Source organism: Erythrolamprus reginae, chromosome 3 (assembly GCF_031021105.1).
Source record: "Erythrolamprus reginae isolate rEryReg1 chromosome 3, rEryReg1.hap1, whole genome shotgun sequence".
NCBI lineage: Eukaryota > Metazoa > Chordata > Lepidosauria > Squamata > Dipsadidae > Erythrolamprus > Erythrolamprus reginae.
The window spans coordinates 103,248,906-103,267,425 of NC_091952.1; the positions used below are offsets into that span (position 1 = coordinate 103,248,906).

General features: G+C 37.4%; 1 protein-coding gene across 1 annotated transcript in view; it reads left to right on the forward strand.

Moving 5' to 3' along the window:
- HMCN1 (hemicentin 1) overlaps positions 1–18,520 on the forward strand; it is a 254,348-nt gene that overhangs the window by 98,605 nt on the left and 137,223 nt on the right. The window contains exons 22-32 of the mRNA XM_070749005.1: positions 474–648; positions 3,089–3,216; positions 3,905–4,177; positions 4,628–4,723; positions 8,613–8,807; positions 9,041–9,171; positions 11,325–11,472; positions 13,805–13,928; positions 14,309–14,463; positions 15,553–15,831; positions 16,655–16,936. Coding sequence (XP_070605106.1) covers positions 474–648; positions 3,089–3,216; positions 3,905–4,177; positions 4,628–4,723; positions 8,613–8,807; positions 9,041–9,171; positions 11,325–11,472; positions 13,805–13,928; positions 14,309–14,463; positions 15,553–15,831; positions 16,655–16,936 — 1,986 coding nt within the window. The remainder of the gene's footprint in view (positions 1–473; positions 649–3,088; positions 3,217–3,904; positions 4,178–4,627; positions 4,724–8,612; positions 8,808–9,040; positions 9,172–11,324; positions 11,473–13,804; positions 13,929–14,308; positions 14,464–15,552; positions 15,832–16,654; positions 16,937–18,520) is intronic.

An 18,520-nucleotide genomic window follows, 5' to 3' on the forward strand; every position in this document is an offset into this window, starting at 1 on the left:
ATAACTATGTGGTTTACCCCTCCTTCTTTCCTATATTTATTCCAGTCTGAGAGTAAGTGTCCATACTAACAGGAAGTTTTGACTGGAGTGTATGTTTGGGGTTAGATTCATTGAAGTGACTTTAGAACAATAAATCGTATTTCATCTTATCTTCCCGTGTTCTGTGTCTGACCACAACTGGTTTTTGTAATAATGTCTGCATTTATCAGGAATGTTCTGTTGGCACAGGAACTGTGATTTCAGGCAAATATCCTCTCTCCTCTTATACTCAAACTGTATACCACATATCCTCCTCTGTTAAAAGAGACCTTGACCCTTTGGAAAGTTTATCTTGTATAAGTAGAAGAGGGGGACAGAAGGATGGAAAGAGTGAGCTGTTTTGCTTATAGAACAATTGGAGTTAACCCACTAACCTGAAATGAGATATTATTGCAAGAGCAAGTTAATAATATAATGTCCATGTTTTGTTTTAGTAAAACCAAGAATTTCCAGACCTGGAAATCAGCAAGAAAGTTCATCAGATAATCCAGCTGAGATGTCAGTAACAGCTGGGGAAGAAGTGACACTTCCCTGTGAAGCAAAAAGTTTGCCACCCCCCATCATCACCTGGGCTAAAGAAATGCAGCTTATCTCTCCATTTTCTCCACGGTAACTTTTATATCATTTCTTAGTTTACTTTGTTTGAATTTCTATTCAGGTTGTCTCACTAATGTGATCAAAGGCTGCCAGATAACTCTGGCCTTTGTGTTGATTATTAATTTATACCAAAAATTGAATGTTGATATTACACTTTGATTCAGTCCCCATGTATTTAAACGATAATGGAAATTTTGTATGTGCATTATTGTCAATATCCTATGCAATCATTTGGAGTCCTTTCACAACATGATGTCCTCTAGGTGCGCTAAATTGTAGTTTCCATATACTCTAGATTGTAATTTCAATCATCCTTGTAATCCATCAGATTATAAAATGAATATTAAATAAAGATAACACAGACATTTATCAAGAATACTGTTTTCAGATCTATATCCTCAGTATGATTCTCTTTGAAAATAGTAAGGGTTTTTTTTTCTGGTAAAAGATATCTTTGTGAGGAAGCATCAAAAGGCCTAGATCTTTGGCTTATCTCAGAAATCCATAATGAAGCCATGTATCGTGCTGGCATCGTGCCTTGTTTGTTTGTTTGTTTATTCATTCATTCATTCATTTATTTATTTATTTATTTATTCATTCATTTGTCCAATACACAAATACATAGGAAGAAAAATAGACATGTGATAATATAAAAGAGGGTGAAAGTGAACTTAGAGGAGAGGGTATATGAAAGGAAGAGAATATATAAGATAGGTGAAAGAAAGGAAAGACAATTGGACAGGGGACGAAAGGCACACCAGTGCACTTATGTACGTCCCTTACTGGCCTCTTAGGAACCTGGAGAGGTCAATCATGGAGAGTCTAAGGGAGAAGTGTTGGGGGTTAGGGGTTGACACAATTGAGTCCGGTAATGAGTTCCATGCTTCGATAAATCGATTGTTGAAATCATATTTTTTACAGTCAAGTTTGGCGCAGTTCATATTAAGTTTGAATCTGTTGCGTGCTCTTGTGTTGTTGCGGTTGAAGGTGAAGTAGTCGCTGACCGGAAGGACATTGCAGCATATGATCTTGTGGGCAATACTTAGATCGTGTTTTAGGCGCCGCAATTCTAAGCTTTCAAGACCTAGGATAGTTAGTCTGTTTTCGTAAGGTATTCTGTTTCGAGTGGAGGAGTGAAGGGCTCTTCTGATGAAATATCTTTGGACGTTTTCGATAGTGTTGATGTCTGAAATGTGGTGTGGGTTCCAGACAGATTAGCTGTATTCGAGGATGGGTCTGGCATAAGTTTTGTAGGCTCTAGTCAGTAGTGTGAGAATGCCAGAGCAGAAGCTACGTAGGATCAGGTTAACAACTCTGGAAGCCTTTTTGGCGATATAGTTGCAGTGGGCTTTAGCACTTAGGTCATTTGATATTAGTATTCCAAGGTCTTTTACTGAATGTGGGTTGGCTGTGAGGGTTTGTTTATTCAGTTCATATATGAGGTTTGGATTCTTTTTGCCGATGTGGAGGGTAGAGCATTTGTTGGTTGATATTTGAAGTTGCCAGGTGTTAGACCAATCTGAAACAAAGTCAAGGTCTTTTTGGAGAGTGAGTGTGTTGTCAGTGGTGATATTATCGCAGAGGTCATTGATGTATAGGATGAATTTATTACAGATTCTATCTGTTCTATTTTGCAATATAGATGGGAGTTTTTGTCATAGATGGGAGTTTTTGGCACTAGATAAGAGTTAACAAAATTCAAGATAAATTGGATTTAGCTCATTTGTGAGATTCTAGCCAGATTCATCTTTTGACTCCTCTCCAGATTCTACCAATCCTCTTTAACTCCCCCCCCCTCAAACTAGGCCTTTCTTCATCACCTTATTCCCTCCAAAAACTGGGTCTTTCTTCATCAAATCAACTCAAAATCTCCACAGTGACAGTGTAATCTGCATTTGTTGACTTACAAAATTTATACACCACTTTTCATTATGAAAGTGGCATTGCAGTTGGCAGAAACATGGTAGTCTTTATTTGTCTTTATAAGTCCCAGTTCTTCCCTTTATTATCTTCAGATTTAATAAAATATGCATTGATTTGAGAATATAAGAAGATCCATTACATTTATTTATCATTAGACAAATTTGGGTGGCTATTATTGGTTAACAGAAATATTTTGGTATCTTTGAGGGATGCATTTTTAAAAAATGTAAAAGAGGATAGAAAATGCCTCCAACTTGGTTGTTAACTGGATTTGAAATAGAAGCCTCTGGACCGTTGACTCTTACTTCATTCCTCAGCTATGCAGAATGAAGAGGTCAGAGGGCAAGAGCAATTAAGAGAAAAACATGGAAGATCAGTCTGTACAAAAGTAATACTGAACAGATGCTCTTTGAAGTGCAACGTTTATTATTAATGCTCCTGTAAGAGACTTTCATATTATTATAAATATTTATTGTAATCTGTATTTCCTGTGGGGTTTTTTCCACCTCCATCCCCCTCCTGCCCCCAGACATACCATACTCTCTTCAGGCTCAATGAAGATCACTGAGACTTTGGTATCAGACAGTGGCTTGTACATCTGTGTGGCCACAAATATTGCTGGAAATGCAACCCAAAAAATAAAACTAAATGTACACGGTAAGAATCCTCTACTTTCAATAATAAATACTGAATCAATTACTGGGTATTGAATGAATTAGTAACTCAAATAATATTAACTTAGTATGACTAAGGTTACTGGCATCAGATTCAAATTGGATTGAGGCATGGGGGAGTCCTGAGGTAACATAATTTGTCTTTTAGCATATAGCCATACTGGCCACATGACCATGGAAAATTTCTTTGGTCAATGCTGTCTCCCTTGGCCAAGAAATGGAGATGGACACTGTGCCCTAGAGTGACTGGAGAGAGAAATAGTTAACTTTACTTAATCATTTTAAAGCCAGTTATTTAACAATTTATTAGTATAAATTAACTCATCAGAATATAATTTTTCAGTGTTTTAACACAAATGCATGGGTAATTTCTTTAATAATTTCTAACCATTCTTCAAATCTTATAAATTTATGTCTTGTAAATATTTCTGGAAGTGTTTAGAAATGGTTACTATTTATTAATTAAATTTATATGCTTCCCACCTCACTATCAAATGGCTTCGGGTGGCTTGTATTGTATTGATAAAAGAATTACGTAGATTATTTTGAATGAGTGCATTGAGTATGTAAATATCTTTAAAACATAAAGGGGTCAAATGCTATGTTGTGTTCTTCATGTTTTACTGAATGATCTTCTAAAATCTTTCTGTATTATTATTATTTTTACTTAGTTCCTCCAAAGATACAACATGGGCCTCGAGTGATTAAAGCAAAAGTGGGTAAAAGAGTTGGTATACATTGCAGTGCTCAAGGAATCCCACCTCCAAGAATTACTTGGCTTAAAGATCAACAAGCCCTTTTGATAGATAACAAACAATATGCTTCTTCTCTGGATGGAACACTGAGTATCATCAAAGTTGTGCTTTCAGATGCTGGAATCTATAAATGTGTGGCAAGTAATATTGCTGGTCATGATGAAGCAGAGATAATTATCCAAGTTCAAGGTGATGCTAACATAATAGTGAAAAGTGCATAAGAAGAATTGTCATTTTTAAAAAGAGGTTAAAGCAAATAATTGTATTATAAGAGTTTTTTGTTTTTACTAAGAGTATTCAAATACAGTGATACCTCTAATTAAGAACTTAATTCATTCCATGACCACATTCTTAAGTAGAAAAGTTTGTAAGTAGAAGCAATTTTTCCCATAGGAATCAATGTAAAAACAAATAATAAATGCAAACCCATTAGGAAAGAAGCCTCTGAACCAAATAAACAAAAATGTAATGCATTATGTATAATATATAATGAAATTTTAATAATTAAAATGTGTGTGTGTGTGTGTGTGTGTGTATAAATGTATGCCATTTTGAGAATTTCAAAGATTTATAAACTGGAATTTGAGAAACTTACCCAAAATTATAAATAAAGTTCATATTCTGTTCATTTTGTATTAGAACCTCCAACTGTTGGAGCACTTGATCCACCATACAACTCTCCATTTCAAGAAAGAATAACAAAAGAACAAATTGCCTTCCCATGTCCAATCAAAGGTACAGAGCATCATAATTTGCTGAGTGAAGACTTTCCATCTTGCTTAATTAAATTTATTAGCTATCCAACTTTAATGAGCTATGGATGGCGTACAAAGAAGGGAAACATTAAAAAAACTGAAAACAACTGACCCATACAGACAGCCCACACTAAATCATCCAGAATAAAGGAATCTAATAGACAGCATAAACAACAACGACAAAAACAAATATAAAGATCAACTCCAGGACAACTTCAAAATCTTGAAATCAGGTTTTCAAAGCTTTCTGGAACTTCAGCAGAAAGGGCATCCACATCTCTGGGAGCATGCTGTTCTAGATGGTGAGGCCATACTGGAGAAGGCATGCTTCCTAGATCCTACAAGATGACAGTGGGATGTGGAACATGCAACCATATTGTTGGAACATGCTGAGCAGGCAGAAATAGTTGGAGATAAATGGTTTCTCTGATGTCCAGGTGCAATGTCATGCAGGGTTTGATAGATAATAACCAGCAGTTTGAATTGAATAACCAGCAGTTCACCATTCTCTGTTATGGGAGGATTAGGCCTTCCATCTTTTACAATAATCTCTTAGTTGCGATGGTTGTGTTATTACTATTTTTTAAATAGTAAATTAATACTACCCTTCAGGCAGAAGCCAAACTTTGGATCACACCACCAAAAGTTGATATTTTTCAAGTATTTTAAAGCTGATTTGCTATGTTAATAGCTAGTTTGCCATGATGAAAAAATGTACACTTGGATATATGTAGCATCTGTGCTATTGTCTTTTTGAAAATGTTTCCCATATGGTGCTACTTGAAATAAGTAGTTTATGTATTAATAGTGTCAGTCCTTCCTATAATGTTGGAATTGTTTATTTTATTTGGCTAGCAGGCTGCAAGAGATTTTATTTTAATGTTTTTTGCTTTCCTTTGCTTAGGGAAAATGACATCTTAGACTTCCCTTTTTGCTTCCAGGTAGATGGGTTAAATAAAGTCAGTTTCCTCTTCTGAAAAGGATTTTCAGATTTTTTTTTTCAAAAAAAAAACATTTCATGGAAGGTAATAGGAAGTTATAAAGCTTGCAAGACAATCTGCTTATTGACCAGATAAATAAATAAATAAAATCAAAAACCAGTTCTTTGAAGCCTCTTGAAAACATCTCATGTATTATCAGAGATACTGTGGCCTAGAGCTGGAGCTCTTGCCTCACAATCAGGAGGTTGTAAGTTCAATCCTAGGTGGAGCCAGGTGAAGGGTCTCCTGCTTGGGCAGTGGTTTGGACTAGATGACTTGCAAGGTCCCTTCCAACTGTTAATCTGTTAAATGTATCTGCATGTATGTAGTAGTATGTAAGATTATGGCTAAATGGAGATTTCTTTGTGACTAAGGGGAATATTATGTTGGAAGTATTGGAAGGTATTCATAAAGAAGAAAAATTGTTTAGATGCATGCTCATGTTTAAGCATACATAAGTAATAAGTGAACTGATCAGGTCTGCCTGATCTTGATATGACTGCCCTATTGGAGAATATTCAAACATTCACCAGGATACTACATAGAAACATAGAAGAAGATGGACGGCAGAAAAAGACCTCATGGTCCATCTAGTCTGCCCTTATACTATTTCCTGTATTTTATCTTAGGATGGATATATGTTTATCCCAGGCATGTTTAAATTCAGTCACTGTGGATTGACCAACCATTCTCACGTTACTTCTAATCTTTTCCCCAACTAACCTCAGATTGTGCCCCCTTGTTCTTATGTTCACTTTCCTATTAAAAACACTGTTCTCCTGAACCTTATTTAACCCTTTAACATATTTAAATGTTTCGATCATGTCCCCTCTTTTCTCTCTTCTTTCGATCATGTCCCCTCCCTTCTGTCCTCCAGACTATACAGATTGAGTGCATTAAGTCTTTCCTGGTAAGTTTTATGCTTAAGACTTTCCACCATTTTTGTAGCCCGTCTTTGGACCCGTTCAATTTTATCAATATCTTTTTGTAGGTGAGGTCTCCAGAACTGAACACAGTATTCCAAATGTGGTCTCACCAGCGCTCTATACAGCGGGATCACAATCTCCCTCTTCTTGCTTGTTAAACCTCTAGCTATGCAGCCAAGCATTCTACTTGCTTTCCCTACTGCCTGACTGCACTGTTCACCCAGTTTGAGACTGTCAGAAATCACTACCCCATAATCCTTATCTTCTGAAGTTTTTGCTAGCACAGAACTGCCAATACAATACTCAGATTGAGGATTCCTTTTCCCCAAGTGCATTATTTTATGTTTGGAAACATTAAACTGCAGTTTCCATTGCTTTGACCACTTATCTAGTAAAGCTAAATCATTTGCCATATTATAGATGCCTCCAGGAATATCAACCCTATTGCGCACTTTAGAGTCATCGGCAAATAGGCAAACCTTCCCTACCAAATCTTCCAGGGATTAAGTTCAATCTTCACTAATTTATATATCAGCTCTTTATGTGGAACTGTATCAAAGGTTTTGATGAAGTCTAGATAGGCAATGTCCACGGCACCACCTTCATCCAACACCTTTGTGGCATGGTCAAAGAAATCAATGAGATTAGTCTGACATGATTTGCCCTCAGTAAAGCCATGCTGGTTTGGGTCCAATAAATTATTGGATTTTAGGTGCTGATTATTGGATTTTAGGTGCTGATTATCCCATTTTTGAGTAGAGTCTCCATCATTTGAACTATAACTGATGTCAAGCTAACTGGCTTGTAGTTACTAACTTCTTCTCTACCGCCCTTCTTGTGAATAGGCACAACACTGGCCATTCTCCAATCATCAGGAACATCTGTTAAAAGGGATTGGTTAAACAAATCAGTCAGGGGGCGTAGCAATCACATATCTGAGTTCTTTAAGAACTCTGGGGTGGGTGCCATCTGGACCCATTGCCTTATTTGTCTTTAATTGTTCAAGTTCTTCTAAGACATTGGCCTCTGAGATCACTGGAGCTGAATCCCTACAGCTGGAAGCAATGCTATATCCACCCATAGTATTATACTATAAGCTGCCTTCTGAGAAAACTGAACAGAAGTAGCTATTCAAATAGTCAGCGACCTCCTTATTCCCATCAATGTATGTATTATCTCCAATACTAAGCTTTGTGATGCTGCAGTTTTTCTTCTTCCTATCACTAATATATCTGAAAAAGTTTTTATCCCCCTTCTTCATAGATTTGGCAATTCTTTTCTCTTTTGAGGCTTTAGCAGCATATGTTATCTGTTTTGCCTTGTTCTGTCTCATTTTATACACCTCTCTGTCAGCTATACTTCCAGACTCTTTATATCTCCTATAGGCAGCCTTTTTTTCATTGACTATAGCCCTTACATCATAGAGGTTTCTTCTTCCTTTTACCCTTAGTAAGGGTAAAAGGAAGAAACCATAGAGGTTTCTTCTTCCTTTTACCCTTAGTTATTTGCCTTACATACAGTCCAGTGGCTTTATGATGACCTTTTTAAATACTGGGTGCTTGCTCCTGTCATTTTATCCCTGCCCTTTAATTCATTATTTAAATATTACCCCATACTATGGACCATTTGTGGTAGTAGCAGGATAAAGAAAGACATCTTGGGGTACAAAAGAAATATTCTGCTGTCTGCGATGACAATGGGTACCATTTGTTTAAATAACAAATACAATGGAAAGTAGAGAGACAATTTGTAGACAATTCTAACTGCTGTTTCAATCATGGAAACAATGGTAAAGTGGAGAGTTTTGGGGGAGTTTTTAGGGAACAGGATCTGTGCCAGTTCAGAGGCTTTTGAATAGGGTGCATAATGTTGTTAAAAAATACCAAATACCTTATTCTGAAAATCTATTTTTTTGAACTTCAAATTAAGTGGACTATTGGGAACTCTTTGTTTTATAACATAGGTACCCCAAGGCCTGTGATAAAATGGCTACATAACAATAGGGAGCTTACAGGAAGTGAACCTGGGATTTCAGTTTTGGAAGATGGAACTTTGCTGGTCATTGCCTCTGCCACACCCCACAACAGTGGAGAATATATCTGCACAGCAATCAATGAAGCTGGAAACACAGAAATAAACTACAGTCTGAAAGTTTATGGTAAACTAACCCTTTTGCTAGGAGTTATTGTTACTTCATTCTAAATTTTAGAAAGTGATAATTGAGAGATAATTAAAATATTGACATTAGCTGCGTTAAAATAAAAATTAGAAATGAACTAATCTGCATTTGCACCTGTAAAAGCCAAATAACTGAAAGGACTGGAAATATTGAAATGAAATCAATGATAGAAATAAGTGACTTTGTTTAAATATTTACATATTTGATTGCAGTTCCACCTGAAATCAAAGATCAGGACAAAGTGACTAATGCATCTGGGGCCATTAACAAGCCTTTAAGTCTATTCTGTGAGGTATCTGGTGATCCTTTTCCAACCATCACTTGGTATAAAGATGATGTGCAGGTACACTGAGATGTTATCCATTCTTTTCTTAGATTAAAATTGAAATTAAACTGAAAGCTTGAGATAAAAAATATGAATATTTTGTTAGTTTTTGATATGTTATGAAGCTGGCAGCATTTCAAACATGTATGAACAAAACCTTGAGTGGATTATTATTTTGATACAATCTCATATAGGAATAATACTGAAAATAATGTTCAACCTCTGTTCTTGCTATATCACCATCTGACTAAAGCAGTATAAAAATACATTCCCATCAGAGATGCAGGCTTTCCATCCCAAAAAGTTTTTTTTTTTCAAAAATAGCTGGAGGAAAAACAAAATTCAAAAACCTAAAGAGTGGATCCTAGTTCAAACTTCTGCTAACCATGAAGTTCTCTGCATTAATGGATATTTTCCTAAACTCATTTTGAGATCTCAAGAATAGGTTGAAGGGATTAGAGGGATTGCTGTAACTCCAAATAGTAATAAGCTGCTGCATTCATACTTATCCCATTGAAAGAGCAATAGGAGAGGCATTGAATTAGACCAGTGTTTCCCAACCTTTTTTGAGCCGCGGCACATTATTCATATTTTCAAAATCCTGGGGAACATTGAAAGGGGGGGGGGGCGGGCTAAAGAAAAGTTTGGACAAAAAACCCTCTCTCTTCCTCCCTTTCGCTCTATTTCTCCCCCTTTCTCTCTTTTCCTTCCTTCCCTTCTTTCTCTCTCTCCATCCCTCTTTCTTTCTTTCTTCCTCTCTTTTTTGCTCTCTTTCTCTCTCCCTCCTTCCCTTCCTCTATGTCTTTCTCCCTTGCTCTCTCTCTCTCTCTGTGTGTCTCTCTTGCTATCTCTTTCTTGCTTTTTTCTCTCTTTCTTGCTCTCTCTCTCTCTTATACTGTCTCTTGCTATATGTCTCTTTCTTTCTCTCTGCCTCTCTTGCTATCTTTCTTTCTTTCTCTCTCTTTCTCTCTCTCTGTCTCTCTTGCTATGTCTCTCTTTCTTTCTCTTTCTCTCTCTCTCTGCCTCTCTTGCTAAGTCTCTCTTTTTCTCTTGCTATGTCTCTCTTTCTTTTTCTCTCTCTCTGCCTCTCTTGCTATGTCTCTCTTTCTCTCTCTCTCTGCCTCTCTTATATGTCTCTCTTTCTTTCTCTCTCTCTCAGCTGACTGCAAGCGGGAGCCCTGACGGCGGCCCGCAGCGCTAGCATGTTTGGCATCCAGCAGCACGTCCAACCGCCACCGTCAGGGCTCCCGCCTGCAGTCAGCTGAGAGAGAGAGAGAGAGAGCTCCCTCTCGCCGCCGCCTGGAGCTCCCTCTCGCCGCCGCCATCTCCCCGCGACTGCCTGTGGCCGCTGCAGCCACCACCACCCCCGCTCCCACCGCCAGTGCTCTCCCGCCGGGCCCCAAAGGACACTTGCCGCTGACGTCAGAGAAGCTCCAGCTGGGCGGGGCGCTGCCGGTGCCTCCGATCTGGGGCTCCCACTCGCAGCTGTCCCTCGGCTCCTGCCTGATGCTGCAGTTTCTGGCGCTCTCCTGCTGGGCCCCAAAGAAGGAAGGCGAGAAAAAGGCGCAAAGAATGAAGCTCTCCTTCTTCCTGCCTTCCTTCTTTGGGGCCCAGCAGTAGAGCGCCGAAAACCGCGGCATCGAGCAGGAGCCGGGAGACAGCTGTGAGCGGGAGCTCCAGGTCGGCACCGGCAGCGCCCCGCCCAGCTGGAGCTTCCCTAGGAGCTTCGCGGCACACCTGGCAGTGTCTCACCGGTTGGGAAACGCTGAATTAGACAACTATCTTCTTCATTCACTGCAGCTTCCCCAGAAGAATCTATCCTGTCAAAACCCATAAGTTTATGGTAATTTTCAAAGTAGGAATTGTTATGCAGCTTCCTAGTTCCAAGATATGCTATAAAACCTGTCCACATAAGTGGACTAATGTGCCTTTCATCCCCTGTCCAATTGTCTTTCCTTTATCTCATATATCATATATATTTTCTTCCTTTCATATATCTTCTCCTCTATTTTTACATATTATCTTTATATATATTACTTCATGTCTATTCTCTTCCATATGTATTGTGTATTGGACAAATGAATAAATAAAAAATAAATAAATAATTAAGCACAAATAATTATCTGGTATATTTAGAAGATATAATCTCAATTTTTCCTGAATCTTTGCAGATTCTGGAGGGCAGCGGTTTACGAATTTTGGAAAATGGAAAGTTGTTGAAACTTCTTAAAGTTGCAACTGATAATGCTGGGCAGTATTCATGTAAAGCCACCAGTATAGCTGGGAGTTCAGAGAAATTTTTCACTATAGATGTGCAAGGTTGGTACACTTAATTATGATTATGATATGAAATTAAATGTGCCCTTAGCATTTCAGAGATATATATTTAGGTATGCAATACAAGCATGAGGTACTCAGTAGTAAATTAACTCTCATACAGTCTTTAAAATATATTATTATTATATTACGATAAAATGGGGACAAAACTTTGGCTATAGTATCAATTTAGATGAATGGCAACAGATATGGGATAGAAATAAAAAATTGACATTAGTCACATTTTATAAAGAAAGCTGGTTTAAAATGTTTTACAGATGGCATGTAACACCTGTCCAACTAGCTACAATAGACAAAAAATTTACACCCAGATGATGGAAGTGCAAAACAGAATTCGGTTCTTATTATCCCTTATGGTGGCATTGCAAAAAAGCAAAGAGCTACTGGGAAAAAATTAAAAATTTGCTAGAATAAATTTTAGGGGGGGGGGAGAAAGAAAATGAAGCTCTTTTTATTGGGAATAATATGTGAAAAATTTGAAAACAGTCATATATTTTTGATTTTGCACATAACAACTGTGGCAAGAATAATATTTGCACAATATTGGAAAAATGAAAATGTATTGACAGAGGAAGATATAATAAACAAAATAATAGAGTGCGCGGAGATGGATAAATTAACATTGGAATTAAAAAATAAGGAAGAGTCGGAATATTATGAATGTTGGGGCAAAGTCTACAGCTGGCTGGAGAATTTTTTTTGTAATTTCATACTGTTGTGAGCTGCCCTGAGTCCTTCAGGATTGGGCAGCATAGAAGTTGAATAAATAAATAAATAAAATTAAAAGAAAAAGTAACAAATGTATAATTAGCAATAATAATAGTAATTGTAATGAAAGAGTAAAAAAAGATATTTCTTGGAGATAATGGGTTAAGGGAAAATAAATACAGAAGTAAGAACTTAAGAACTTAATTCGTTCCATGACCAGGTTCTTAAGTAGAAAAGTTTGTAAGTGGAAGCAATTTTCCCCATAGGGATCAATGTAAGAGTAAATAATGCATGCAAACCCATTAGGAAAGAAATAAAAGCTCAGAATTTAGGTGGGAGGAGGAGGAGGGGGAAGAGGAGGAGGACAGTTGCTGTCAAAGGAAGAAGGTGAGGTGAGGGGAATCAAAAAAATCCAAAACTTTAAGGCTTAAAAAATAAAAGAGGGACTCTGAGGCGGCGAGGAAGAACATGCGCCTCCCATACACCTGGCGTGAGGCTGCCTCCCATACACTGCACCAAAGAGAAACCCAGGCGGGCAAGAGGGTGAAACCTCCCACTCCTTTGATCAAAAGGCTGCTGCTGCTGCTGCTACCTGCTTCCTCTTCCTTCCCATGCTGAAGGATTCCCCTCTCCTCTCGCTCGCTTGCTTTATAGCCAGTGCCTTTCCTTCACTGTGGTGACTCCTTGGTTTGGCTGAAACTAAGTTGATCCGTCCGCAGCGAAGTGTTCCCTTTTGCCTTTCTACACTGAGATGCTTTTGTGAAGGAAGCAAGGCAAACAGAGTGCTTAGAGAGGCACTGGAATTGTGTGTTTGAAGAAAGAAAATGGAGGGGCGGCTTGGAGAGACATTGAAAAAGTTTGTGTGAAGGAAGCAAGGCGAACTGAGTGCTTGGAGAGGCAATGAAAGGGTGTGTTTGAAGGAAGAAAAGGGAGGGGCGCCCCCCACCTTTCTTCCTTCCCATTCACCCTTTCACTGCCTCTCCAAGCACCCCGCTAGCCTTGCTTCCTCCTCCCTGCCCTCCGTTCACCTCCCTTCTAAAGTTTGGGATTTTCCTAATGGATTTGCACACATTATTCGCTTTTACATTGTTTCCTATGGGACACATTGTTTCATCTTACAAACCTTTCTGCTTACGAACCTCATCACGGAACGAATTAAATTCATAAAACGAGGTACCACTGTATAGGCTTTTAGATTATTTAATGCTCTATTAATCATTACTAAAACTCTAAAATTAGCCAACTCTGTGAACCACTTTTCCTGGTTCATTGCTCCAATTCATTCTTTTAATTAATGATGCTGTCTGTCTCACTTTTAAACAACCAGTACAAACTGCTCATTGCAATTAAACCCAAAATTATCATTATTCAAATGTCAACCTGGAATGAAAATAGCTTTATATTGCAGATTTTCACCGTGATATGCTAATAAGGATACCACAAGATATTATTTAATATATATTTCAGGTGTGAAAAGAAAGGAAAAGAGAGGAGCTTATTTCCAGGATTAGCTTCCCCTTTTTGATTCCTAAAAGCACTTTGCAGTATTTTAATAGGGCTTCCCATTTAATTATTTTTGTTGTCTTTTGTTGTCTCTTTCCTCTAGTCCCACCTATTATAAGAGATGCTGGACCCAATGAATTTTCCATCATCCTCGGCCAACAGGCAACTTTAGAATGCAGAGTCAGTGGATCTCCTTTTCCTATCATCCAGTGGTTCAAAGATGGAAAGTAAGAGCTAATTCTTAAACCTTTCTAACATGACTTATAGACGTAAAAGAAGAAGCTCGCTTCCTTTTGATATAATAAAGTCAGTGTCCATCTCTTTGACTTTGTATCATGTCTTATCAAGATCGCAAGTTTTGGAACCATGTTAGCTTCTATGCATTGGGTACTTTCCTCACATTATCATTATTTAGATGAATTGTTAATGAAACTGAAAGAATCTTATATATTCTGTTCTATATTTCCCCAAAAATCGATTACTCAGGATTTCCCACACTGTAAATTTTGATATTATTTTACTTTGTGTTGTACCTGCCAGTATGTAAGCTTTATTTACAAAGATTTTATTAAATTGATGACATTTTAAGGTGTTTTTCCCCTCACAGGCCTCTATTTTTAGGTGATCCTAATATTGAGGTTTTGGACAAAGGGCAGATTCTTCAAATAAAGAGTGCTCAAAGAGTTGACAAAGGACGTTACCAATGCAGTGCTACCAATTCTGCAGGCAAGCAGTTTAAGGGACTCAAACTCATAATCCATAGTAAGTTATTATAAAAATACATTGCACATCTGTTTACATTGGGGTGATAATAAATATGTCAGAGGCCCATGTACCCCAAATTCTTGTGTTCCCACAAAAAATAAATCCAAAAGTTCCTTCAGCTTACAGTATTTATTTATTCATTCATTTGTACCTTTACATTCTTTTTATTGTAGAAATGGTAAAATTTTTCACTGCCAGAAAATTCTTAAAAGAAAAAAATACTGTTATTGATAAACACACTAATTGTTATAACAGAGGTTCTATTGCTATAATGGACATTTAGTCTGAAAACCCATTGTATTTTTTTCATTGGGAAAAATTGGAATTGGAACTTCAGAAATAGACTTCTCAGAGTTGATTTTATCCCTTTTTTGGTAGTTTTTTCCCACTCCCAGTTACTGGAATGGGCCCTTTTTCTTCCTTTGGATGTAAGGTGGAAATTTGATATTAACTCATTTGTCCTCGGACTGTCCTCTTCATGACCAAGTTGTAGAAATGAAGGTTTCCTTGATTGACTGAAGAACTGAGTGACTGGAAGGGGTGGGTCTTCCAATAAATTTCCAACTGTGTGTAAATTCATGAACATTAGTACTGTTCTTTCTAATTTCTAATACATTCTTTTGTATTATAATTTCTTCTTCACTTAAACAGAAATTTTCTTCAGGTATAGATACTGTAAAGTGTTTCTTTTTGGTGATTTAAGTTATTTCTGAAATTATAATGTTTAGAAACATTATAATGCATTTTACTGATTTTTTTTTGTTTACCTTGCAAAAAGCTGAGGAACTGAAGAGATTAAAATCTTTAAATAGAAAGAAATAGCTTTTCTTTTTGAAAGAATGAATAGAGTGATCATTGTGTGGGAAAGCTGTCTTGTTTACATAACAATTATAAAACAAAATCTTGAGGGTGGATTACCAGAGCACAAGAGGAAATGAGACAAAATATTTGATTTATAGACCTGTGAAATGCTTGAATTTTTTAACTCTTTACTAGAAGCAGAAGTTAATAGAGTATTTTGCATATTTGTTTTTTCATCTTACTTTTGCATCTTACTGTTTGTTGTCCTATTCCTTTTTTGCAAAGTCCCACCTACAATTAAAGGAGAAAATATTACCACCGAGGTTTCCGCATTGCTGCATACCATCTTAAAGCTAGAGTGTGAAGCAAGAGGAATTCCAGTTCCTACAATCACATGGTATAAAGATGGAAGTCCAATTATTTCTGGACCCCAAGCCCTTTATTTGGAACATGGACAATTTCTCCAGATTCCTCATGCTCAAGTCTCTGATTCAGCTCAATATACCTGCCAGGCAACCAATGAAGCTGGAATGGCTGAAAAATTATTCCAAGTGGATGTCTACGGTAGGAAGTTATATCACCATATGCTATTTGTCTGTATGCCACTTTTTCCAGTACTGTTGCAGTGCTGGAGGTTGATTTGTGAAACCTGACAATTTTTGGTCTTTAAATGTTCCAGTCTCCTCTTGACTGGTGACTGTTTTGCACCTTGTTTATATATTAGGCCAGGGGTCCCCAAACTTGGCAACTTTAAGACTTGTGGACTTCAACTCCCAGAATTCTCCAGCTAGCTATTCTGAGAGTTGAAGTCCACAAGTCTTAAAGTTACCAGGTTTGAAGACCTCTGTCTTAAGCTATAGGCAGGGTTGATCCACATTCAAGTGAGAGCGGTAATCATAGCATAACATGGGTAAGAAAGAGGAGTAAGAAACCAGTTGTCCTATATCATTTTTCTCACCTGGAGAATGAATTCAATTCCATCATTGTAAAAAAGTGCCATTGACTTCTTTTCTCTCCATGTTATGCTTTCAATTGTTCTTTCTCAAGAGGTGATCATAGAGGCCATAGATCACATGAGAGGAAAAAAGGGAAAAACTGATCTAATGTACATCATGTTGTATAATTTTTGACTTTAATATTTCATATTAATGGCAGCCTGGGACCTGGGGTCTTCTTCTATGGCTATTATCTATAGATCTAAATTAGCCAGTTTATCTATAGATCTAATGTAAACCAGTTTAACTAAAATAAAGTATCTACACTGCAGTAGAGACCATATATCACTTTTAGCATGAAATAAATTCCTTAGGATGAAAAAAGAAGACAATCAATTGTAATAATGCTTGCTTGCGGTGCCCCCCCCCCTCTTTTTTCCCTTTTCTTTCAGTACCACCAGTTATCGAAGGTGTCAGTGAAACCATTCAAAACAAGCAAGTCATTCTTGGACGTTCACTTATATTGGACTGTAATGCAGCTGGTAATCCCCCTCCCCTGTTAACCTGGCTGAAGGATGGAGTCCCTGTTACAGCAAGTGACAACCTCCATGTTGTCTCTGGTGGGAAGAAACTGGAGATCCAGAATGCTGCTGTGACTGACCATGGCCAATACGTTTGTGTAGCTACCAGCATAGCTGGGGGACAGGAGATCAAATATGATGTGGAAATCCTCGGTGGGTAGAAACCTTGGAATTAAGCATTATATTTTATTTTAGGACCCCTGGCGGTGAAGTGGTTGGAATGCAATATTACAGGCTTGCTCCATCCACTTAAAGGAATTTGATTCTGACTTGAAGTTTGATTCTGACTTGAAGTTTGATTCTGACTTGAAATTGAGTCCTCGGAGAGGGGGGGCATACAAATCTAATAAATTATTATTATTATTATTATTATTATTATTATTATTATTATTATCATTGTTGTTGTTATTATTATTATTATTATTATTATTATTATTATTATTATTATTATTATTATTATTATTAGTCTTCCATCTTCTGAGGTCAGTAAAATGAGGACCCAGATTGTTGGGACCAATAAGCTGATATTGTAAACCACTCAGAGAGTGTTGTAAAACACTATGGGGTGAAATCTAAGCACACTATTAGGTTTTCTTTGTGTTTTCAAAGAATGTGAAAGTTACATACAGTATTTATATTAGCAATAGCACTTAGACTTATATACCGCTTCATAATGCTTTATAACCATCTATATGCAGAGTCAGCATATTGCCCCCAATGACTTGAGTCCTCCTTTTGCCTATCGTGGAAGGACAGAAGGATGGGTCAATCTTGAGCCAGTGAAAATCAAACTGTTGGTAGTCATCAGAATTAGCCTGCAAACCTGCATTCTAATCACTGCACCATCATGGCTCTTTGTACACAATTTCTGCATTTCCAATCCATATGACATTTGAGATGACAATTTCTTAATGACTTATACTTTTTTTCTTTCTTTACATACTGTACATCTAAAGCACCACTGGAATGCTTTTGCAAACTTTGTACAAATATTGCAGTTGGTATTTTCAATGAATGTTAATGCAAAATTTGTACGTAGCAAAGGTTAAAGGGTAATGTTTAAATTTAGAAAAGGAATAAAATAAATACTATTAGATGGTGATCTGATATTGTCTTAATATTGGTTTCAATTTCACCTATAAATATGTTGATCATTATATAACAAGAATAGTAATTAGACTATTAGACTGACACAGTTGCAACGTGAGTTTTGAATTTTACTCTCCAGCTGCGGAGTTGCAATCTTGCAATATTTTTAATTAATCAGGCACATTTTTATTAGTGAAGGTAGAATGGGATGTAGGAATGACCTTGATTGGCAGGGAGAAGAGTCACAGGCTAGACAGTGGACTAATAAACAAAATCTGAGTTTGAAGGTGAAGGTGGATAAAGCATCTCAGAAAGGCTTAGGAGACTGAAAATACTTTAGACTTCCAAACTTTTGTGATTGTAACCAGTGAAGGGCTGCCTGTCACTGGTGCTACCAGTACACTCCCAGAAGTGGGCGCACATGGGGGTGGTAGGTGCGTATGCACGTGTTGGCATGAGATTCGGTTTCTGCACATGCACAGGAAGCCAAATCTCATGCTAGGATGCTCACACCTGTGAGATTTTGGCAATTTTTGACAATTTCTTTGCTTCTGCGCATGCATGGAAGCAAAAAACCACGATAGAAATCACTAAAATCTCATGCGGGTGAGCATCCTAGCACAAGATTTAGCTTCCGGCACATGATCA